The 24,964-nt window shown below is 37.9% G+C and overlaps 2 protein-coding genes across 8 annotated transcripts in view; one reads left to right on the plus strand and one right to left on the minus strand.

Moving 5' to 3' along the window:
- Window positions 1-1,921: 1,921 nt before the first annotated feature.
- Window positions 1,922-13,240, plus strand: LOC103977913 (ACT domain-containing protein ACR8). 3 transcript variants are annotated; one of them, XM_065142909.1, is made up of 8 exons: window positions 1,922-2,040; window positions 2,239-2,284; window positions 2,347-2,532; window positions 2,619-3,188; window positions 3,287-3,391; window positions 3,466-5,153; window positions 6,017-6,079; window positions 12,972-13,240. In XM_065142909.1, exons 1-6 carry the CDS (start codon window positions 1,979-1,981, stop codon window positions 3,832-3,834), a joined length of 1,338 nt encoding a protein of 445 aa, XP_064998981.1. In that variant the 5' UTR covers window positions 1,922-1,978; the 3' UTR covers window positions 3,835-5,153; window positions 6,017-6,079; window positions 12,972-13,240. The 3 variants fall into 3 exon arrangements, with proteins under 3 accessions (XP_064998981.1, XP_064998982.1, XP_064998980.1); XM_065142910.1 differs by lacking the exon at window positions 12,972-13,240 and having other exon boundaries at window positions 3,466-4,561; window positions 4,632-5,153; window positions 6,017-6,203; XM_065142908.1 differs by lacking the exon at window positions 12,972-13,240 and having other exon boundaries at window positions 6,017-6,203.
- Window positions 13,241-15,044: 1,804 nt separating this feature from the next.
- The window catches only part of LOC135633505 (uncharacterized), a 30,154-nt gene continuing 20,234 nt past the window's right edge, over window positions 15,045-24,964 (minus strand). For 2 of the 5 annotated variants that reach the window (XM_065143030.1, XM_065143029.1), the window contains 12 exons: window positions 23,502-23,591; window positions 21,374-21,555; window positions 21,129-21,237; window positions 20,911-21,009; window positions 20,670-20,813; window positions 20,413-20,574; window positions 19,211-19,429; window positions 16,978-17,177; window positions 16,741-16,900; window positions 16,203-16,385; window positions 15,423-15,605; window positions 15,045-15,337 (listed from right to left, as the gene is read on the minus strand). In XM_065143030.1, the coding sequence (XP_064999102.1) occupies window positions 15,254-15,337; window positions 15,423-15,605; window positions 16,203-16,385; window positions 16,741-16,900; window positions 16,978-17,177; window positions 19,211-19,429; window positions 20,413-20,574; window positions 20,670-20,813; window positions 20,911-21,009; window positions 21,129-21,237; window positions 21,374-21,555; window positions 23,502-23,591 (1,815 nt within the window). In that variant the 3' untranslated portion in view covers window positions 15,045-15,253. Of the gene's footprint in view, window positions 15,338-15,422; window positions 15,606-16,202; window positions 16,386-16,740; window positions 16,901-16,977; window positions 17,178-19,210; window positions 19,430-20,412; window positions 20,575-20,669; window positions 20,814-20,910; window positions 21,010-21,128; window positions 21,238-21,373; window positions 21,556-23,501; window positions 23,592-24,964 lie in introns of those variants that run through there. The other 3 variants (XM_065143031.1, XM_065143032.1, XM_065143033.1) reach the window with 3 other exon arrangements.

Raw genomic sequence — 24,964 nt, forward strand, 5'->3', positions numbered from 1 at the left:
AAGATAAGATTTCTCAAGAAATTTTTTTATTCTGTTTATTCTGTTGAGCGAACATGATAATATATTCAAGCTAAAATTATTTTATTTATTTAATAAAACTTCTTCAATTATTATTTTTATCTTCTATTATTTCTATTATGGTATGTAGTGAGAAAAGCGAAGCTTCACTCTTGCCTTCGACCAGCGACCAACGCTGCTGCAACCACATTCCTGAGAGACTCCACGGCCAATCCTCATATTCCTCATCGCGGTAGTCTTCACTGATCTACCAACAGTCGACACGGCCAATCCTCATCTTCCTCATCGCGTCGACGGACTTAAGGAGAACGAAAGGTCATCTTCCTCATCGCGGTAGTCTCTTCACTGATCTACCAACAGTCGACGGACTTAAGGAGAACTAAAGGTGGACGTAAGAAGAACGAAGGGAATGCTTGTGCCCTCACAGCGATTACTATATTTCCCCAACTATACGAGGAAATCTCTCTATTCTGTTTATTCTGTTGAGGGAAATCCTTCCTCTAATGGAGAGGGAACATGTTAATATATTCAAGCTAAATCTATTTTATTTATTTAATAAAACTTCTTCAAGTATTGTTTGAGTGGTGACGGTGATTCATATTGAGACCTGTTCCAAGTATGTTTCTCAGTCTAAATCACTATTTACATTTGCGTTCAACTTAAAAAATTAAGTCGTGAAATCCCGACAAATATTTCTTCCACGATCAAGTTAATATTTGAAGTTTAAACTAGTTGGACTAATCGAACGGTGCTGATTATGAGTTATGATGAAGATGATCGATTGCTCGATCACGTAGTACCAGCGACGGTCACATGTTTTCGGATCCGATCATCATGTGCGAGCCTTGTGTAATCGATATGATTTTTTAACGTTTGACATGTCAATCACGTATCACCGTGCGATGCTCTCGTGTGAGTCATGTTATTCCTCACTTATCATATACTATGGAGGAGGGGGCAAATGGCTCTTATAGTCTGCTGGGTCATACGACCAGTGATAGTTCACAAAACTCGTTCTTTGAGCTCTCGACGACCACCAACAGATCAATCAATATGTATTTTTTTCTGACTCTAAATAATTGTCATTAAGAAGTAAGATTATGTTGAGATCTGCAGCACATAAATTTAGATCCTTCGTGAACAGAACGTGACATTTCCGCGGGCAGATTGCAGCACGTTGCGAGTTGACAAAACCTGCCGTGGGTCGACGCCCAGCCTTGCTCCAGTCTGTGCTCACTCCTCCGCCATGAACGAGGTTGTGCGACGCACGACGGAGGCGTCGAACATGCACGAGAGAGAGAGAGAGAGAGAGAGAGAGAGAGAGAGCAGTTTAGCCGCACCACACCGTATGGCTGCATTGAATGTTGCGCTATTATAATCCTTACTCCATGCTTGCCGTAATAATAACGAGTCCGACACACGTTAATTACTGCTGCAAACATGTCGGCATCGACGGTGGTCGTGCGGAAGGCTTTGTGGAGTTCCATCTCTTCTCAACTACGGTGGTCGTGCTTCTTAATGGAGCAGTTATTATATCTGATCTTTCATGCCGCCGAATCATCCCACGCGTGCTCTAATTATGACTGGTCTTGCATGAATCATTAACTAGTGGATGCAACAGGAGTTCCTGAATTCAGTGTTCTGTGGATTTGGCTCTTCGATTACGTGGAAAGCAGCAATTAAGTATGCTCACAGGCATCGGAATTAGATTGCGGCCCCGAATCGAACCCGGCTTAGCCCACGTTGTCGCACGCGAGTCCCCGCGTCGCTGACTTCGCCTCACTTGTCCCTGCGGCTGGGCCCCATCGGGTTCATGTGGCCCCCGCTCGGTCCGGTTGGTGCTCTTGAAGGGGTTTCAAATACCGAAGGCAGCGGCGGATTCTTCGAACGCCTTCTTCTTTCGTGTCCTCCCCGTCCTCTTGCCGGAGATATTGCTGTGAAAAGCGGAGCAACAGGGGTTATGGAGAAGCCGGCGTATTTGGATGAGTACGAGAAGCTCGTCATCAGGATGAACACTCCTAAGTAAGTTTAATGGAGCTTTTAAAGCTCTGTTTTCTTTTTTTGTTTCAAGTCCTATGGTTTTGTCTCCTATAAAAATCCAATCTTTCTTCAACTTCAAAATTTCGTTCGATTTGTAAACCGATCTTTGCCAGGAAAAAGAAATGAAATCTCATTGACACAGTGTAATGATCATCTTTCTCATTTGTTGTATCGCTGTAGGGTCGTCATCGACAATGCTGTTTGCCCGATCGCAACTCTCGTCAAGGTAAGGAGTCGTAGTTCCGCATGGTTAGGTTCTTTTGTGGTTCTAATGGAAACCAACGACAGGTTGACAGCGCGTCGAGGAAGCACGGCGTTCTCCTCGAAGCCATCCATGTCCTAACCGACCTCAACCTCTCTGTCAAGAAGGCCTACATCTCCTCCGATGGCCGCTGGTTCATGGACGTCTTCCACGTCACCGACCAGTTCGGCAACAAGCTCACCGATGACAGCGTCATCTCCTACCTCGAGCAGGTCTAGAACTTTCTCCTCCTCCCCTCACTTCGACAACGCGGCCGAAACATCCCACCTTATTTTCTGACGGTGGCCTGAAAATACAGTCTTTGGACACGGGGAACCCGGAAATCAACATAAGCCACCGCTGCGAAGGGCTCACGGCCTTGGAGCTGACGGGGACGGACCGCCCGGGCCTCCTCTCCGAAGTCTTCGCCGTGCTTGCCGACCTTCAATGCGACGTGGTGGAGGCCACGGTGTGGACGCACGACGGCCGCGTCGCGTGCATCCTCTTCCTCAAGGACCAGCTCTCCGGCTCGCCCCTCGATGATGCGCAGAGGATCCACCGCATCGAGTCCCGCCTCCGCCACGTCCTCAAGGGCGACCATGGCGTCCGCAGCGGCAAGACGGCTGTCACCTCCATGGCCGTCGCCCACCCCGACAGTCGACTCCACCAGCTGATGCTCGCCGACCGAGACTACGACCGCTGTCCATCGGCTCCTGCCTCATCAACCTTCGTCTCGGTCCAGAACTGGGACGAGCGTGGCTACTCCGTCGTCAACGTGCAGTGTCGCGACCGACCGAAGCTGCTGTTCGACATCGTGTGGACGCTAACGGACATGCAGTATGTAGTGTTTCACGGCACCATCGACACTGATGGTGATTCAGCTCATCAGGTGCGATCTTTTCCTCAACAGCTCATGATCCACAAACTGGGACAAATCTTCCGTCTTTCCTAGTCTTTCGGGCTAATTACGACCTGTGATCCGTTCAGGAGTTCTACATAAGGCATAAGAATGGTAGCCCCATCGATTCAGAAGCTGAGAGGCACCGAGTGATCCAATGCTTGCAAGCCGCCATCGAAAGGAGAGCATCAGAGGTAAATAACCGAAGCCTTAACGCATCCTACTTCCTGCAAAAGATTAGTAGTCCTGATCTTGTGGATGGTCACAGGGCACGAGATTGGAACTTTGCATCGAGGACCGGCCGGGGCTCCTTTCCGATGTAACCCGAACCTTCCGGGAGAACGGGCTTCTGGTGACGAGAGCAGAGGCGTCGACGAAAGGCGACATGGCGTCGGATGTCTTCTACGTGACGGACGCCGCCGGGCAAGCCGCGGATCCCAAGGCGATCGAGGCCGTCCGACTGAGGATTGGTTTTGATCACCTCAAGGTGAAGGAGGAGCAACGGCCGCGATTCTGCCGCAAGGAGTCAACCGACAGGGAAGCATCTCTGGGAGGTGTCGGCACTGGGTTGTTCTACCTGGGCAGTTTAGTTAGGAGAAACCTGTACAACTTGGGGTTGATCAAGTCATGTTCTTAGCTTCCTGGTCTGTATGCACCACCAGTTGGTGGCTTCTCAACCTTAGGGTTTTGTACGTAACGGGAAGGGAAGTGAGAAATCGAAGATTCCATGTATATTTTCATGCTTTGGGGTCAATTCCTTGCCGACCGTTGGTCAACCTTTCAACGCTCTCTACGCCTCCGACAACACGACAACATAAATCTTACGCGGCGTGCCCAAACGACAACATGGCTGAACCAACACGGAAAATCTCCAGGGTTACGTAAGCCCGTAATGCGGACCTAGTTAGCGTGGGTCACACCGAGATCTGGTGTGCCAAAGGCTACGCTACATCCAGTCCCGAAAATTTCTATGGCTGATTCAGTTGGATTCCGTCCAGGCGATGCCACCTATGCAATGCTGACATCATCCTATCCTCTCATCAAATCATATTTCCTTGTTTTTCTAACAAATAATAACATTTCAGTTCCCGGTTCGGTATATTTCGATTTTTGTAACGCTAATCATTAAAATAATCGAGTTGTTATATCATATTTATTAGTATTATGTCTTTCTTTTACATTTCTCACCCGACTTTTGCAGTTCCAATAATAATTTCTTCTCTCTCTCATCCTCTCTTGCTTGCTTTCTTCCACTTCTTGATTTTGTTGTCGTCTGAAATCTTCACTCTCGTGTCTTCCTTTTGTTCCTCTTTTTGTTTTTATTGTCGTCTGAAATCGGCAGCAATCCATATCGATTAGAAGAGGCATGAAAAATTAGCGAAGAATTTTCAACGAAATCTCTGTTCCTTTTTCTTATTTTAATTTTTGCTGCAGTGGAGCTCGTGGTGGTGACCTCCGATGGCGAGAGCTGGAAGGAACCCTAAAGATCGGAACCCGGCGGGCGAAGGAGAGCTCCTTCCAGCCTCGTCTGCAGGTTCTTTCAGTGTTTCTTGAGGTTCATCTACGCATGGAGACCAGGGAAGGAGCGTTAACTTCTCCAGCCATGGCGGCGGCCAACGCGTCAGGGAGATACCATCCTCCACCGCCGCCTCGCAAGGGAGGAGAATCTTGCTGGCGATACCGGTGGGTTACCTGCCGTGGGAGGCGGTTCCGCCGGCGAGAGTCGCGGTCGGGCCGGTCACGGAGCCGATAAAGCAGAAGAGGGGGCGGCCGAGGAAGTATGGGCCGGACGGGAACCTGCTGCGGCCGCTGAACCCGATGCCGATCTTGGCGTCCGTGCCGACAGGCGTCGAGTACACGTCGGCGGCCGCGGTTCGGCGATGAAGCGGGGTAGAGGGCGGCCAACGGGTTCGGTGAGCAAGACACCACACTACCGGCTAGCGATGGAGTCTTTAGGTATTCGCCATCCCTTCTTGGCCTTTCTTGCCCTTGCCGGGCTTGTTTCTTTCCCCTTCGATGAAATCGGGCGACTGTTTTGCACCGTCTGATTTCCTTTTCGTTTCCTTTGTCATCCGAAATCGCGCATCCCAATTCATGAACACGACATCGAACGCCTATCGATATTAATTTAGGATCTAACTGGACAATTTTCTTGTTTCTTGTTAACATTGTTCTTTCTGCTGTTTCTGATTCGTGTTGATCGTCCTTCGGCTTTCATGGAGGTTCTGTGGATTGTGTCTGTGTCCGCCTTGGAACCCAGAATGGTTTATTGTGCCTCTCTCTCTCTCTCTCTGTGTTCCTTCCCATCTGAGTCAGCTGTCAACTTGACTTCGTGAAGCAGGTGAAACAAGTCCGTGTGACCTGTGACGGGACCATCTGTCTTGATTTCTTTCCACAGATCTCATCTGGCAGGTGTTGTTGACTAGGGCAATTGGGAACCTGCACCTTTCAGCTAGGGTTTGTAGTTTTGTGGTATCCATAGTAAGAGCAGATGTTGACATTTTCAAATGCTGGACACCAATCTCAACTGCTATTTGTAGTTAACAACAGAACATGTTTGGTCGAACTCTGTGGATCGTAGTGTCTTTGGCATTATTTCATGTCCTAAAAATAATGAACTGATAGAGCTGTATGTTGCAATACCATGTGTTATTCTCCAGTCATATCTGCTAAATCTATGAACTAGTTGACTGCAGAGTTTACTAGCGATAGTTTTTCCTCAATTTGCCTTGAGATTTTTCTCCAGTATTTTGAAAACCTTCTTCGCGATTAAGTTGGTCCACTATAGAATCTCTAATTATTTAAACTATATCATGCAGGAGAGATGGTGGTTTGCTCTGCTGGTGCCAATTTCACACCTCATGTCATCAATGTTTCTTCTGGTGAAGTACTGCTTCCTTGAACCTAAATTTTCATCAGCTGTAATCCATTAACAACGTAGTCTACCGCATGCTAAAATCAATTATAGACTGTCCAGCATATATAATGCATCATTATTGTGTATTATGCTTAAGGCAAGTAGGCTGTGGGAATTGGAGTGACATCAGGTAGGCTGAGCTAGTGAACAGCTTTGGTGAAGAACACACAAAACATATCAAGCTTAAAACTCTAAACTATATCATCTGTTGTCTGGTGTCATCATCGATGCTGATAAAATCTGATTAAGAAGATGCAAATGTTCAACATGGTTAAAATTTTCAACTGAAATCCCTCCCAGATTTTCCAATGTGGAAGGCCATTTGGCTACATTTATCTTGTGGATCTGTTGCTAATATACGCCTGCTTGAAACCAACCAAGGAGTGTGAAAAATATATGGTCTTTGTTTGACATTTTATTATTATGGATTCAGTCCGATCTTTTTCTAAAAAAAATGGTCCACATGAGCACAGCCAACAAACGGTAATTTAAAAGATCCCTATATGTGTGTTACAGGTTACTTTATGTCTTGTATAAGGCCTCCCAAAACCTGAGGCCTAAAGTAAGCTGAGCCAGTGGGGTTTGCCTTTCAAAAATCAGCAGTATAGTGGCGCCCTTGGCCCCATTGTGGTGTTTCCCTGGCTAGCATCCATTACATTCATGATTCACCATCTATATTTATATTGCTGAAGTTGAAGCCTTTTTGTTTGCTCGGTAAAGTTTGATCCACAGGGAATGACATTATGAAAGAGCTATTTGGTGTTACTGACAACATTATGTTTTCGATGAATGATAACCCTATGAGACTAAAATGCAGAATCATATTGCTCTGGCATTATGGATGAGAACAGAATGGATATAGGTCGAATAGTGGGAAACCATATCTCAGTCTACTTTTAATCAGCAATGAGATACAGACAGTTATAAATCAGGCATGAACTTCAGTAACCATATAGGATATGAAAATATTCATATTTATATCTTGTTATTTTGGACTTACATTAACTGTAAAGAAATTTCTGAATTGCTATATGTTAGGATCAAGAGCCGGGTCGGCACTAAGAGAGGGGTGGGGGGTGGGGTGAATTAGTGCAGCGGTATTGAAAGCTTATGCGAGCGTAGGCATTGTAAAAGCACAGTAAGATGGAGAGGCAATTTGCTATAAAAGTAAATTACTCAAAGTAAATACAAATCGATTTATAGTGGTTCGGTCGTTGTGATCTACATCCACTCCGTTGATTCCTCTTCCATCGAGGCCACTGACATCCACTATCGATCTTCCTTTAATAGGCAAAGATCAACCTCCTTCTTACAACTCGATTCTTCTTTTATCAGGTTTAGGAGATAACCCTTACACCCCCACTTACTCCTCTCTTAAACTATTCTAACACTTAGAACTTTGAGAGGAGCTCAAACAAGATTGCAGCAGCGTTTCTTTCTTTTTTTACTCTCAATACTTGTGTGTTTTAACTAGGAATGAGAGGGATATTTATAAGCTTCAAGTTGATTCGAACTTGAAGCCTAAAAACATATCATCCCGGGTTTCCCGGGTATGGACGGTATCACTACTAGTGTCAGTTTTGACACTGGGCGGTACCACCGCCTGACACAGTCTCGAACACCGTGCCATGACGGTGTCACTTCTTAGGACACTATTTGGGCCTCTCATTGGGCCCAACACAATCCTTACATGGGCCCAACTGACCCCTAATTGGGTTGGCCCAATTCCAACCTCAATTATGTGCTAATTTCAAAATTTAAGACATTTCCTAAGCTAAACAAGTCCCTATGTCTTGGTTTCTTCCGGCAAGCTTCCGGTGATCTTCCGACGAACTTCCGACAATCTCTCGGTAATGTTCCGGCGAATTCCCAGCAAGCTCCTGGATTTCACGACGATCTTCTTGGCAAGTTCCGACGAGCTTCTCGACTGAATTTCCGACGAACTCTCGAACTCCTAATGAAATCACGTCTTTGACTCCGGGACTTTATTTTGCTTCATGCCTTGCTATCGTAGTTAATCCTGCACATGTAAAACACACTTCGATCTAGACAATTATTACTAAGCTTGAATCATGTTGTCCAGCATGTCATTGGTCCATCGACGCTTCGTTCGATTCTTCGGCGCATCGTCCTCTCTTGCGGCCTATTACCCAATCGGCCAGTTGACTCCGCAACTCCGATATCCTTGGCGTAATATCCGCTCTTCTTGGCCCGATACCCGAATCCATGGCCCGAAGCCTTCTGTCGATACGTCGACCGATCCTCCGGCTTGACATCCAATCTTCGGACATGTTTTCCTTCGGCCCAACATGATTCTTCCAGCTCTAATTGTCTCATCCTGATCGAAGCATCCTATGTCACTCAAAACGTAGATTAAATCATAAAACAATTATCAATTGGTTTCATCATCAAAATACGAGATTCAACAATCTCTCCCTTTTTTATGATGACAACCAATTGATGACGGAGTTAACCTTAACTCATGGAGTTTAAACAACCTCCCCCTATCAATATGCCATATTGATAGAACCTTGAATTCAAGCTGAATTCAAGTCATTGCAAATTTCATCACGAATATTTGCAACATGTCATCATGCATAACATGATCATACTTCTCCCCCTTTGTCATCAACAAAAAGGAGAAGTTCAATTCTCATGTGTTTAGAAATACAAGTTCAAATCGTTGTATATTAAACATAATTTTCAGTTTTATCATTATACAAGCTAGCAAAAATATCATTTTAAAACATGTAAGCTATCAAGTTTTAGATATACAAGTTTTATAACATACAAGCTAGCAAATTTAAAGATATGCAAGTTGGCATATTTGCTTTTCTTTACGATGTTCAAACTTGCTGTACAAGATAACATCATTTTTGTATTTTCTTGAAATGTGTAACATAGCAAAATTCACAAGATAGCATCATTCTTTCATCTCTTTTTAAAAGTGCAAGCTAGTAATTTTTCTCTTTAGAGATTTACATACTAGCAATTCTTTTCTCTCCATTTATCATCGGTAAAAAGAGGGGAAGAATACAATTTTGTAATCCTTTTGCCTTTACATCAATTTTCACATTATGAGAACAATAAATTTATATTATAAACATAATCTCTTGTTTTATCAATCAAGCTAACAAAGGAGTATTGAATTATAAGAGAAAAAAATCAATTTATGCATAAAATGTTCCAAGCATCAAAGTACATTTTCTCAAATTGTGGGTATCGAAAAATCAAGAGAAAACAACTTATGATTCATTTTAAAAAATATTCTCTTTGATAAAATGAGAGAATCATGATGAACAATCTTGATTTACATAAAGTTTCAAAAACATAATTATCAAGATCATGAATACTAAAAAACCATGAACCATTCTGACAAATCTCCTTTTAAATATAAAACAATCTTGATTCATTCAATAGAAAATTTAAATTATAATTGCGAGAATCATAGGAGAATAATGAAAAATCTTGATTTATATAAAGAGAATCTCAAGTTATAAGTCTCGAAAAATCAAGTTAAAACTCATTCAAATTCAAGTCGTCAAATCAAAATCATTTTCAGGAGATTCACAAAACTCATAACATAAATAGATTCACTATTTTAATTCCAATGATAATATATTTTCCTTTCTATGTGTTTCATGTTAAGTGATTGATTTTATATAAATATGCTCAAGTTTTTCGTATAAAAATCATGCATCATAGTTTAAAAAACGAAAGAGCAAATATCATCATGGAAATCATCAAGATCAAATCATCATGCTTAATTAAATATAAAACCATCAAGCATGATACTTACATTATTTCATATAAGCATACATTTTTTTATGTTAAATCAAAACATGCATCATTTTTTAAATCGAAAAAGCCACTTTCATTATGGTAAAAATCGATAGTCCATAAATCACAAGAATCATCATGCATAATTTTAGAAAGATAAACTCATTAAACATGATTTCGTAACATTTAATATCAAAATTATTTTGTTTATCATAAACATGTAATTTTTATGATTATTTTTAAAATTACTAGAATGATAAGCATGATTCCTAATTTTTGTATTTTCATTATTAAACATGTAATTTTTAAGAAAATTAATTTTAAACTAAATTAAAAATAATTCATGAAAAGCATTATGTAATTTCGAAATAAATTAAAGGTATTTTTTATTATCTCATCGTCGAATGTCGTTAAGGTGTAGTTTACCACCTCGCCTTTGTCGATTTTCTCCTCGTCTTCGGAGGAGCTTGATTCGTCTTTTGCCAACTTCTTCTTGCGTTCATAGCAAGTAGTTCCGTTCTTTTTGTTCTTTAATTTTTTTTTTAATGAAATTTTTAAATTTCATAGTGATGAGTTCAAGTTCACCACCACTTAGAGCTTATGCTCGAGTGGTCTTCGATTGTTCTTAGTCCGAAATCCTTCATGTTCTTTGGAAATTGGTTTTTGAGTTCTTCACGTGCATTGTACATCATTTCATAGGTCATTAGAGACCCGATAAGTTCTTTGATCAAAAAAAGTATTCAAATTTTTTTATTCTTGAATAGCCATTATTTTCGAATTCCAATTTTTAGAAAGCGATCGTAAAATCTTGTTAACGAGTTCAAAATTCGAAAAGCTTTTACCAAGAGCTTTTAAACTATTAACGATATTCGTAAAACGGGTGTACATGTCTCCAATGGTCTCACTTAGTTTCATTTGAAACAGCTCGAAATCATACATTAAAAAATTAATCTTCGAATCTTTTACTCTATTAGTGCCTTCGTGTGTGATTTCGAGAGTGAGCCATATGTCAAATACCGTTTTGCACATAGAAATTCGATTAAACTCAGTTTTATCCAGAGCGTAAAATAGAGCGTTCATAGTTCTAACATTTAAGGAAAAAGTCTTCTTCTCCAAATCATTCCAATGATTTATTGGAAGAGTTGACCTTCTAAAACCACTTTCGATAATATTCCATAAATTCAAATATAAAAAAAAACAAGAAGACTCTCATTCGAGTTTTTCAATAAGTATAGTTTGTCCCATTGAATAAGGGAGGACGAATGAGAGAGTAACACTCTTGAAAGTCGAAAAGAACAATTTCTCTTTGGGGGTTAAACCAAATGAGAAAACGAGACTCTGATACCAATTGTTAGGATCAAGAGCGGGGTCGGCACTAAGAGAGGGGGGGTAAATTAGTGCAGCGGTAAAAACTACGTCGGTTTAAAAAACCTTCGTACGATAAAATCGTTTTCGACGAAAATCGTTTCGTAAAGATAACTTGAAAGCTTATGCGAGCGTAGGCGTTGTAAAAGCACAGTAAGGAGGAGAGGCAGTTCGTTATAAAAGTAAATTACTCGACGTAAATGCAAACCGATTTATAGTGGTTCGGTCGTCGTGACCTACATCCACTCCGTCGATTCCTCTTCCGTCGAGGCCACCGACATCCACTATCGATCTTCCTTTAATTGGGTTTAGGAGATAACCCTTACACCCCCACTTACTCCTCTCTCAAACTATTCTAACACTTAGAACTTTGAGAGGAGCTCACACAAGATTGAAGCAGTGTTTCTTTCCTTTTTTACTCTCAATACTTGTGTGTCTTAACCAGGGATGAGAGGGGTATTTATAGGCTTCGAGTTGATTCGAACTTGGAGCCTAAAAACATCTCATCCCGGGTTTTCCGGATATGGGCGGTACCACCGCCAGTGTCAGTTCTGACACTGGGCGGCACCACCGCCCAGATTGGCGGTACCACCGCCTGACACCCTGCTAGGGGCGGTACAACCGCCCATACTAGCAGTACCACCGCCTGACACAGTCTCGAATACTTTGCCACGACGATGTCACTTCTTGGGACACTGTTTGGGCCTCTCATTGGGCCCAACACAGTCCTTACATGGGCCTAACTGACCCCTAATTGGGTTGGCCCAATTTCAATCCCAATTATGTGCTAATTACGAAATTTAAGATATTTCTTAAGCTAAACAAGTCCCTATGTCTTGGTTTCTTCCGGCGAGCTTCAGGCGATCTTCTGGCGATCTCTCGGCAATGTTCCGGCGGACTCCCGGCAAGCTCCTAGGCTTCACGACGATTTTCTTGGCGAGTTCCGACGAGCTTCTCAGTTGGACTTTCGACGAACTCTCGAACTCCCAACGAAATTGCGTCCTTGACTCCGGGACTTTATTTTGCTTCATGCTTTGCTACCGTAATTAATCCTGCACATATAAAATACATTTCGATCTAGACAATTATTACTAAGCTTGAATCATGTTGTCATTGGTCCGGCATGTCATTGGTCCCTCAACGCATCGTCCTCTCTTGCGGCCTATTGCCCAATCGGCCAGTTGACTCCGCAACTCCGATATCCTTGGCACAATATTTGCTCTTCTTAACCCGATGCTCGAATCCATAGCCCGAAGCCTTATGTCGATACGTCGACCGCTCCTCCGGCTCGACGTCCAATCTTCTGACATGTTTTCCTCCGGCCCAACATGATTATTCCTGTTTTAATTGTCTTATCTTGATCGAAGTGTCCTGCATCACTCAAAATATAGATTAAATCATAAAACAATTATCAATTGGTTTCATCATTAAAATACGAGATTCAACAGTATAAACAATGCTTTGTTTACAGAGATTATAAAACTTGAGCTAGTTTATTTGTTCCCTGTTTCTTGTTCCTTAAATGATCAATCTTATAGAATAAATTGAAAAATAGCTGTATTCTGATTCTTTCATAAAATAAATAGAAAAAGTCAAAATTACCCTTTGTATGGAATATTAAGTTGTTGTAAATCTTTCTGTCATATACGTCTTTATTTGATCCTTTAAATATCTTAATGTCTTTCTGTTATTACCTCTGTTATTGTTTGCAGGATGTTACCATGAAGATCATATCCTTTTTACAACAAGGACCTTGAGCTATTTGTGTTTTATCTGCTAATGGCGTTATCTTGAATGTTCCACTACGTCAACCCGATTCAAGTGGCGGAACATTAACTTATGAGGTCTGTGTATCTCCTCACGTAGCAGGATGTTCTTTGATTTCTTTAGTCTGGTTAATTGTTAAATACTGTAGAGATGATCCAAAAGTTTTTCTTGCACATATTCCTGGTTGTGCTATACTAATAGAATTTAGCTGTCATATGATATGGCAAGAAATGGTTGTGATCACAGTAAAATCTTTGCCTCTCCACAAAATTGGTAACTGAACTTGAGGTGTTGTATCCAGTGTAACATAGATTGGCTCGGAAGTCTGATTGAAGTGTGATAGCTTGGCAAATAGATTACATGTGATATTTTATGAAAGAAAACAATAGCTTAGCAGCACAAATTCATGTAAAAATCTTGTGGTAAAATTTGAAGATAGAAGAACTTTAATTTACCACATGTAAGTTTTCACTTTTGAACATACATTGTATTGTTTGTGCCTTTTAGATGATCATGCAATGTTTGGCATTTCTTGATTTTTCAAAAAATTCAGGGCAATTGTAAAGTTTACACTGTAAACTTTACACAGTCAGCCGCTTGAGGTGAGAAAAGGATGGAATTTTTTTCTATTTAATTAAGCTTTTAGGATTTTGGCAAGTCCCTCTTTTCTCTGAATTTGACTCTAGAATTAGGCACCAGTATTTATGGTCATTGTCAGATTATTATTAGCTGGTTGCAAGGTAGCATCAGATATAACATGGAATGTTATCATTCTTGAGATGTTCTCTATACCCTATCCAGTATTAATGTTAGCAGGCTCGATCTTGGCCATTAACTCAATATGCAAAGTATTGGCAGTAATGCGATTCCTTAGAAGATGCAGTGTGATATAAACTGTTAGATTGATATGAATATGGAATATCCAAGTTGAATGTGCTGCATAGTGCATGACTTCCAAATATATTAAGGTAAAAGCATTTTTATTATGAACTCTATTGCATAAGTAGAATTTTAAGCATATTTAGGACAATGATATCCCATCCTGTCATGTTAACACACTCGCACCACTACTGTACTAGCCAAAAATTAGCAGCAGATGCTGATATTTAGGGCAAATGATTTCTGATTCTGTTATGTTAAAAATTTCATACAGAACCAAATGTGTCGGTTACGAATCAATATCTAAGCTTGACAGGCCATCTTTAATAGTTTCACTTGGTCCTATGAGTCATACGTCTTGGTTCTTCACCTACTTAATTGATATGAGATACTGCATTCATTCCATGGATATCTTGGTGCGATTATTAGATTAGGTTTATCACTAATGCTTTCAAATGATTCTGTTATAAGTTAAAATTTGGTATGTGTTTAATATCTTTAAAATTTTTATAAAATTTTATGATAATTCAAAATCATTTGATCATACAATATAAAGTGAATTGTGTGAAATTTAGATGAATTTTCAGGTTAAATATAGTTTGTATTGTAAGAGATTTTATCAAACTTTTTTGATAAATTAATATTATCATTTTTTAGTTAAATAATATAAATATAAATTTAATTTTTAAAAAGCATATTTCAATTGATATGATTATCATGAGCTAAATATAAATATTTTATAAGTATAAAAATATATAAATTGTGATAAAAACATGTTTTCTATGACAGTGTGGGAATGCATGAATAAACATGAAATATTATATGTATAATGTACTATATATATATATATATATATATATATATATATATATATATATATATGATATAATAATACTTGTATGAATCATGATATATGATATACAAGTATAAAATACACATAATTTTTTTTATTTTTTAATAAGTTATACTTATTAAAAAAATCATAGGATGATATTAAATTATTATAATATAACATAATGCATTTTCATCTAAATAAAACTATAAAAGGTTTTATACTTATTAAGTAATTCATTATCATTTCTCATCAGATCTCATCACAAAATGCTCATAAATTATCATTTATATCTGCATTGGCATGATATATCAAATAATTCATTAAACCAAAGAAATTGTATAAAATTTTCTAGTACAAAATTTTCTTATATCATACCGTAACACAATTATTACTTTTATAATGCCAAAAAGAAGTCCTAAATGGAGCTGAAAAGCATACCGTAACACAATTATTACTTTTAACTTACCTTAAAATAAGAGGAGAGATGGGATTTTTGCTATTGATTGTGTGCACTTATGACATTAATGTCCTGGAAATATTGAGGACATGTTCTACGAACTCAATTTCCTTTTGGTATCTCTTACATTCATCCAAATCCTGGTTAATATCATAGAAGGGATGCTAATGAGTTCAATGGGAATAGATGAAGACTGCTTCCAAAGATGGGATGTTTATTTCATACCTTCTGGATTTCAATGGGAATAGATGAAGACTGCTTCCAAAGATTCAACCGAGCAAGGCTACCCACCTTGCCGTTTTCTTCAACCTTGCTACTACCTTCCAGCGAAGATATTCTATCTTCAAGGCTCTTCCTAGTAGAAGCAAACCAGTCAAGTTCATCAAACGACCTCTCTTGCCCTAATACCTGTCAGAATAAAACATCAGCAATATATTTCAACTTCACATCAAGTTTACCTTTAGCAACTGAAAGTTCTCTTCATTTTACCATTAAAGTACCATTAAACCAACATATGGTAAGACTAAACCAACATTTACGTAATCGAGTAAGCATGATAATGCAATCTATTTTACACCCATCACATCAGCATAAAATATTAGGCCTATCTAGAAATGGACCAATGTGACTTGGATGGTGGATGATGAAACCTGCAAATCCAGCAGATCCTGTTGCAGTAATACAAAAACCGAAGTACCACAACAAAATAAGGGAAAAAAAAATCCTTTTGCAGTAATGCGCTGACAAATCTGTGTATAAATACTACAAAAATTTCTTAATGATAAATAAATAAATAAACAAGACGTCTTTATGCAATGTCCTAAACAGATATTTTTACAGGTCCTTACTGGTGGCAGATGGCAGAGATGAATAGACCATGATTACCATTGCAGATGGCAGATAATATGCAAGTGTGCCTCAAAATTAACATGAAAATACTTTAGTCCATGTTTTACAAGGTCAAGGTAAGAATTCAATAGAATATACGTAACTTAACAAACAAACCTTAAGAGAAAAAGCAATTCCCATTAAGAAACTATCATGCATGTAAAGAGTACTTCCAGAATCATGCTCCTTCACCAACAGCTTATCCTTGTGACGAATTCTCGAATTTACCAAGTTTATTATAACAGAAGGAAACATCTGAAACAAATCTTTCATATTGTGATCCTTGCTAAACTCATGTTCCTACACATAACAATGTTCACAAAATCAGATAGACAATATATTTATGCATAAAAGTAGGTCTACAAAGGCATTTCTAAAGTATGAGGAAAAAGAAACATGCTTGTCTGTGTTTCAAGACCTTGTTACTAATAATAGTGTGTGCTTATGAATTCTACTGCTTACCATTCTGTAGATTATTACTAATTCTCAAACTCATTGCCAACAATGGCATGATTATTATGACCATTAGAAAAAAAAAAAAAAAGAGAAAGGCCCAGTGGAAAAAATAAACAACAGTTACTATGACCATTAGAGAGTCATTTATGTAGTCTTACACCTGCAGTCTCACCAAGATGCATAAATAAACAACACTTACTTCTATAAATGTGGTTATAAAAGAAGAAAAAGATTTTATTCTTGCATCAGGCTCATAATTTTCCACTATTGCCTTATCAACCATCCTTCCAGCAGTAAGAATTTCACCGTCAAAACCAAGTTTCAGATAACTCTCCGCAAAGCTCATGTCATTGGTGAATCTACAGTTAAATAAAATTGATTATGGGGGGTATATATCAAACATATGACAGATAAACTGAAAATTTTAAATTTATACCGAGAAATGTTGCAGCAATGGCGGGAACTTCCAGTTTGAAGAATTCTCATGAGTCCTAAAGCATTACCAATCTTCCTCATGATAAATTGGAGTTGTTCAAGGAAGCTCACTCCAATATCTCCCAATGCAAATTTTCCCAAAGCAAATCTTGGTTCTGCTTGTTGCCAAAAAGGGTATTCATTTGCTAATTCCTTGTCATTCTGCAAAAAAAATTTGAATCAACAATTCAAATATATTTTTAAAATGAACAAAATAAATAGAAAATGACATGCATAATACAAGCTTAGAATATGTAAAACTAATATCCAAAAGCATTTTTGATAAACACCAATGCAGCTTGAAGATCCTATAAAAATGTAAGACAGAAAACCAATTAATAATTTCTCAATGAACAAATCAAACAATTGTAAAAGAAATGTTGCCCTCAAAAGTGTAGACAAAAAAGAAAGATTTTTCACAACTAATACATGGGCCATATGCCGGAACATATCTTGTAACAAATTATATACCTGGTATCTAGGGATTAAAAACTAGCCCATACGTTACGTTAGATATATGAAATTATACATGATTTTCATCTCCTAGGAGTTCAGAAAGTCCATAACCAGCTTTGATGAACTAATTTGTGAATGTGTTAAAAATGGATCTCCATGCAATGTGAATAATCCTTTAAGCTTTTGCGGCTTGTCATTCAACATCATGATGGAGCTTTTCATCTAAAAGGTAGAGCAATTGGAAACATTAACCAAGAAGGGTCAAATTTGAAGCAGATGCTTATTACCTTCCATATTGACACCAAATCTCAGAAGATAGAAGTACACCATTTTTTTTGTGTGTGTATACATCAGCCTCAGAAGCAAGTTGGTCATGCCAGAATATTCAGCTGAATGACATCAAAGTACAACAGCAGAAAAGATCCTACTAGTCTTGGGCTGTTAGCCATTATCTCTATTATCAAATGCCAAATCAAAATTGGTCTGATGATAACCCATTCCACTGGGAAAAAGTTGACATCAGGACTGAAAGGTGCCAATTAGAAGGCCATAATTAACAGATGAGTTAATCAAGATGCTCCATTTTTTTTAATCTCTCCATTTTTCAGTTCATTTTGGCATCTGCTTTCCATATTTCAAAAGCTCTCTTGGTATATCAATATACACAACTGGAACTGAAGAAGCTATCTATGTACAGGTAGGTAAGCTGAAGTCATGGTCCATCACTCCATCAATTACATGTACAAAGACCAGGAAAAATTGGGAACCCTTTATCTGAAAAATACAATATGGTTTTATCGGGAAGTGGTGGTGAAAATAAATATGAAAATAATTTTCTATGGTAAGTTATGGCATGGTAGATATTTTCCTCCAAAGATAGACATATCAAACAACTCTGACAAAGAGCAGCCTTTCTCCAGCTTATAAAGGCACCCTTAACAACAGTGATTTTGAGATTAGTGTTACCTTAAGTTGGATACTGGATCTCAAATACATTCTGGGTTGATCCTTGGCTGGAGGAAAGGCCACCAGCTGACTATTATAATGGCTCATTAGAAGATAAGTACTGGTAAGATGGGTTTTAAGAATTGCAATTCTAAGATTGAAGCAAATCCTCTTTATCCAATGCCTATCCACCAAGCTGCCTAGTTCCAGGTCAATCAAGATAGTGATTTTATCTGTTGGACATGAGGTATATATCTTGTATGTATTCACCTGAGGAACACTACGGAAGGCTAAAACAGGGAATTTTTTCAGAGAATCACAATAGAAGCTGATGGCATTGTAGGTAGATCAATTATAAACCTTCCAGAATGAAGAATAGTGTGACACAAAATGTAATGCAGTTTGATACCTTCAGTGATTTGTTAAAGCCTTCAGCTTATCTGTATTTCTTTCCCTTTTCTGTTTCTCTTGCATACATGTTTTATATCCTTAATGAAACTATTTATGGGCTTAACATTCGTGTCAAAAGAAAAAAAAAGTTGGATAGATGGATCTGACTGGATGGAAAACTAGAAAAAAGAAAAAATCAAAGAAATAGATTTCTCAATGACATAATATGGAAAAATAATATAAAAAAATAGGTCATAAATATTATCAATGAATCTTAAAAATACAGGAACTGCCAAACAAATAAATTAAATGATCAACTGGTAAGAACACGAAGTGCAGCCTACACAAGAGATGACAAAATTTTCCTAAATTAAGTTCTATAATTCCATCTACTGAAAGTATACCTTCAAGAAGATGTGATCTTTTGATGAACCTGTCCAAAATTTATCTTGAAGCAACTGAGATAAAATTGTAAACATCTGCTTTAGTAATTGAGATACTGAATCTGAAGCCTTGCATATTCTGCTTAGACTATGAATAGCAATTGAACGTGCAATGTCTTCCACACCGATCAACCTTAAGTTCTTCTTGTTCTGACCTTTTGGGACGTTCTCGACAAATACCTGTATGAATTAAGATTGGGAGTAATTAGAACTATCTAGACCGCTCCTCAACAATGCAGAGAAATCATGTTATAATGACAAAAAAAGAACTTTCTAGCTGCAATCTTTTGCCTTAATGATGTTACAGAAATAAATGCAACAAAACATGTGACTCCACAAAAAGACATTATAACTCTTCTCTACCAAAACATGTCTTTGTTTGTTTATTTATTTGCTATTCAAATCAAAACATCATATTTTTTCCTCTTTACAGTATAGATGACTTTGCAGACAAGGCAATGGATTTAGAGGCAGCAACCCTCATAGGTAGTTATAATTTATCAAAAATAAACATCTTGTAAACTGGATTTTCCAGGTTAATTACATCCCAGCCACTGTTCAAGGTTTAGTATGCCCAATACGAGCAATAACAGGAATCCCTGTTAGTTTTCTTGTACTCATGGCATTGGCAACAATTCAAAAAAGGAAAAACTCAAGTATGATTATGCCCACACATATAATGACAGAAATGCATACCACTTTGTCAAAACAGGATGCACAAACAAATACAAGGACACAAACAGATTAAAATCCAATGTATTGATATCTTGTAGTATCACTCCTGCAACCCCTTTCTTCCTTCTTACAGGGCAATCATTACACACTCAGATCCATAACTGAACAAAATTTCCTCCAAGTTCAGGTACAAGTCCTTTTTCCTACCAATAGTCCTAGCTGCTTATCAAAGCTCTCCTTTCTTGTCCTACATGAACTAGTACATTTAGAAGCTCCATAGTGAGAATGCATTGGATAATTACTACCAAATATCAACCATAAATCCAAAACCATAATATTAATCATCTTAATATGGATCGTAAGGCAAAGGACTAGCTGCAAACACTTCTTCATCAAGACAACCATTATGACATAGCTTAGTTGTAGTACATAAAATAAGTATCATTTCGGAACCATTCAAATATCAGACAACAATAACTACTGAATACCTGGTTATAAATGTTATAAGAATAATTCTCCACAAATGCATGGAGATCTTGGACTATTTCATTAATGTCAATGTTGTGAGACACAGAATTCCCAACAAAATGGATATCATCTAACAATAAACCATATTTCAGCTCAGCTAGCAGCTGCATCTCTAAGTATATCTGAGGATCAGAATAGGTGAGATAAGCAAGCAGTACCAGATTCACACAAAAGTTATCTAATTCGCCCTTAAAATGGAAGTCAAGCACTACCATACCTTCCTGTCATATGTCGACATAGTCGAATGATTATAGAAGGCAGAACTCAAATAACTCCCAACGAGTGAACTTATATCAATCAACTTGGAAGGGAGTAGCAAAGGTTTGATCTGTAAGTACCAAGAAAGATTCCGCACACCAGTCTAATAAAAAAACACATACCACAAAAATTAGTAGCCAGAAAATAAAGATAAAGATAGCCACAAAAATTATTATATACATTTTATAAACCTCAATTACCTTCGTTGGGTTTACAACCACAGATCCTTTTAAATAAGTTGAATGAACATGAAGGCGAAGATCAGTCTCAATATCTCTACAAAGAGGGCCAACAATTTCCTGTTTCAAAAAAGAGTATAAAGTCATAGATAATAACCACTACAAGATGAAAGTAACATAAAGATTTGGAAAAATTCTGTCATGGAGACTGAGCAGATCAAATGTTATCATTAGCGCACATTTTTCACACCATATTCAATTTGTTTTTCATATGCTTCAAGAGTAAGTTTGCCGACATGCCCAAGCTTAAGAAGCCTTAGTCCATCTGAAAATGCATCAACAAGATACCTGACAAAGCAGAATATCACTATATATAGAGAAAGGAAGCATTTATTAATTTATATTCAATATCATCCATTATATTCATCTTTACTAATTTTACTATATTCAGCACAATGACAAACATTCTCATAAGAGCACTTACTGTATCCATGGAAATCTTTTGACATCCATATAAACCATGGAGAAGAGATTTCCCATCATCTCCCTTCTCCAATACAAGAAGCTACAATCCATAACATCAGCAATAATATTATGAAAGTTTGCTACTGTCCCAAGTTTCAATGTCAACTTTCCAACCCTTAAAAGATCAAGATCCAAAGAGCCCTGCCTCAAGATATGAAAGAGGATATTGAGATTTTGTCAAAGCAAATAATAACAGGATCATGCAAGCCTCTAAACTATGTAAATGAGATCATAAAATGAGAATAATGTAAATCTTATTAAAAGTGATATCCATACTAGTCAAAAGTAGCAAACTAATTGATACTCATATTAAAAGATGATCAAATCCTACATACCCGAAACAGTAGCCACAAAGGGGCAGCATCTTATTTTAAGGCTAATATATTGCAGGTAACTGGGAGCTGTATCAGAGTACCAATAGAAAGTGCATGTTTTACTGCATGATTCCAACTATTTACATCCATTGCAATGATATTTTTACACCATCGATCTCTACAAAAGGCAACATCAATTGTAATATATTTCTTAGATATTCTTGCACCAGTAATCTTATTTGATTTGCCTCATACCACTAGAGCATCCATAGGTCACATTCAGAAACATCAAGACCACCTACACATTTTCCTCATTTTGTTCAAATTGGAAAATTTGGACTTAAGAAAGCAGTAGGCGATAGCAAAACTATGACACAAAATGGCACACTCTGGAAAGTTCAAGAAGAAACAACAAGAACCGTCGGGCTTTGATTGCTACTAGCCTTTGGTAGATCTGGCATGCAAAGAATGATATGATTTTTAATCAGGTTGTCTCCTCTCCTAGTAAGATTTTACACAGAACAATTGCAGCAATCCTTGCTAATGATGAGGCCAAATTACCTTATTGTGTTCTGCTTGAAAAATTTTCAGGTGGGGTGGGCTAAGTTGAACTGTGTTGGCTCTATTAAAGAGTCATGTGAGAGAGGTATTGGTTTTATTGTTTGAAGCGACACTAGTGACCCTTTATTGGCTGGGTGCAGGTTCATGAAAGCACATGGGGTCCTGTGTGAAGCAGCAGGAATGCGGGAGGGTTTATGTGTTGTAGGTTCTGACGGTGTAAGGAATATCCAAATTAAATCTGAATCGACAAGAAATGTGTTGCTCCTTGGTCGCTACTCAATATTATGCATGCCATCTGATTTTTGTTGGGATCCTTTGAGGTATATTCTGTCAATCATGTATATAGAGAAGCTAACCGTGTGGCCTATTGGCTGGCCAACCATGCTATAACGACTAAAGCTTCTTTTTAGAGAGAGGAATGACCCTCTCATCTTTTATCTTTGATTCGCTCTAATGCTAAGGGCGACTTTTGTACTCGTCTGATTTAAGCAATATAACTTTCCTTTTGAGTAAAAAAAATACTACCTAGGAACAAAGAGGATATAGAAAAAGAAGCATATGCAATAACCAAATACAAGTTTAAACACATGCAAGCAATTCATATCATGAAGGATTAATGTCCTTCAAAATCAAGCAATGTCATCTGGGGCTAACCAGCCATATGAGTCGTGGGTCATACCGGTCGGTACTAATGTACCACATGTTGGTACGTAGGTAACCTAAAATAGGGTTTTTCTCCTATATTTTTGGTATACAAATTATATTTAGATAATAATCAAGTGCAACTAAGCCATCAATGGATAGAAATTCTGTAATTTTGATGGAAAATTGAATGAGAGTGAAAGTGAATGACCATTGCCAAAACAGGTCCAATGGTCAATTTGACCATTGCCAAAAAAGGTCCAATGGTCAATTTGACCATTGGGACTTGGTTTGACTACAGAGGAGATTGGTACATCAAAACCTAATCATTATCGACCCATATATTATAACGACCAAGTTCCAACCATATCGAGAAATACAAGAGGCACACCACCTGAAACAGGCTGGTCTGCACACCAATCAGCTGGCGGACTGATATGGTCTGTATTACCTGGTTTGTACCGTATTGGATGGTACATCAATGATCCAACCACGTTCAAAATTGTATAAGAAAAATAACACAACTATATGATAGAATCTTGAGTGTTAATTATCTAATTAGCTACTTACAATGCTTTGTAGAACATTCAAAGTGTTCAAGAGTATAAGATGTCTTTGATGACTACCTCCTCCTTGAAGCATTTGCAAGGACATAGAAACCTGAAAGTATACATGAAAATTTCCAGCATAAGAACATGTAAGACTTGCTAAGATCTATAGAAGCCTGCTAGATAATAGTCAACTGACGGAAAGGGCCTCAACAAAACTATATAGTAAAAGAAATTGAAAGCTGATATTTTTCAACCAGCTAAGACAAACAAAATACTAACACAGAATATAGACAGCAAGAAGCATGCTTAAGCAAACTGATGAGAGTTTCCCCTCAGAAAATTTATCTTCTGATGTTTGATTGATAAGAAAACTAAAAAAAAGGTAGGGAAAACTGTTTTCCAGATTTTCTAGAGAAGTCAATGTTTTCACTTGCAAGATTTTGTTCTCCCTGAACAACAAAAAGAAATATTTAAAATGTCTTTTGATGACTTCTCCCAAAATATCCCAGAGAAAGTTTTACATCCTTCTTGCTTTCCAAACATTAAAAAATATATATTTTCATGTCCTTTTTCTACAATCTAATGCACAACTTAGTTTTTTCTCCATGAAAAATGTTTTACAGTGGAAAATCTCTTTTCACATATTTCCTTGCAACTAAGCATACAAAATTATTCAGGAAAGAGAGAAATTTAAGAAACTGATCATGACCAGCTAAAGAGTTTACTTTAGCATCAACTGAGATACTAAAATATATTGTTGTTTGACTCCACTGATGCAGTTCCAAAAAGACGTTGCATTACACAGGTGATTGTGGTGTAGCTTAGAGCATATGCACTTGCATGTGTGGTACACATTAAAACAATAAAAAATACAATAAGGTATTGAAAAATAGAGAATTGCATGCTACTGTCAAATCAAGAACTTACAGAATGATATTCATATTTCCTAAAAATTTATTGAAGTGATACAAATTACAAGATACATATAAATGTATATAAGATTAAAATGTTATGATTGACCATGTTCTATGAATTATGAAGAACCATGCTTTGAGACCGCGTAAAGGCCATGCATGCCATATTATTCTTCATATTGATCACATAAATATATGTGACATAATAGTCTGCATTTTAGAACAATAATCCTACAACTTCTCATATACAAAATCATGACTTATAGTTGTGAGAAAATGCAATGGATAAATTTTATAGTTGATGATAATAAAAGCACTAGGGATAGCAGTCAGAAATAAGGTAGACAAAGAGCTCTACCAAAAAAATCTTTTTCATAATTGCTTCCCCCAAAAGGCCAAAAAAATCAATTAAGATAAAGACAATCTGCATACAGGGATCATCCCATTGAATACTTCACCTATCATGATGCAATTGCTTATATGCACAAGAGAGGTTATGCAGAACATTATAATAGATAATTTTATGTTTGGTTTTGTATCCTGATGAAATACCAATTTCAATAGCGGC

This window comes from Musa acuminata, chromosome BXJ3-3 (genome assembly GCF_036884655.1).
Source record: "Musa acuminata AAA Group cultivar baxijiao chromosome BXJ3-3, Cavendish_Baxijiao_AAA, whole genome shotgun sequence".
NCBI classification, from domain to species: Eukaryota; Viridiplantae; Streptophyta; class Magnoliopsida; order Zingiberales; family Musaceae; genus Musa; species Musa acuminata.

What these genes read in the sequence shown, in the direction of transcription:
- LOC103977913 (XM_065142909.1), top strand. Translation starts at nt 1,979, where the DNA reads ATGGAGAAGCCGGCGTATTTGGATGAGTACGAGAAGCTCGTCATCAGG. An exon ending in ATGGTGATTCAGCTCATCAG is followed by an intron (nt 3,189 to 3,286) that starts GTGCGATCTTTT and finishes TGATCCGTTCAG; the next exon opens with GAGTTCTACATAAGGCATAA. An exon ending in TCGAAAGGAGAGCATCAGAG is followed by an intron (nt 3,392 to 3,465) that starts GTAAATAACCGA and finishes GGATGGTCACAG; the next exon opens with GGCACGAGATTGGAACTTTG.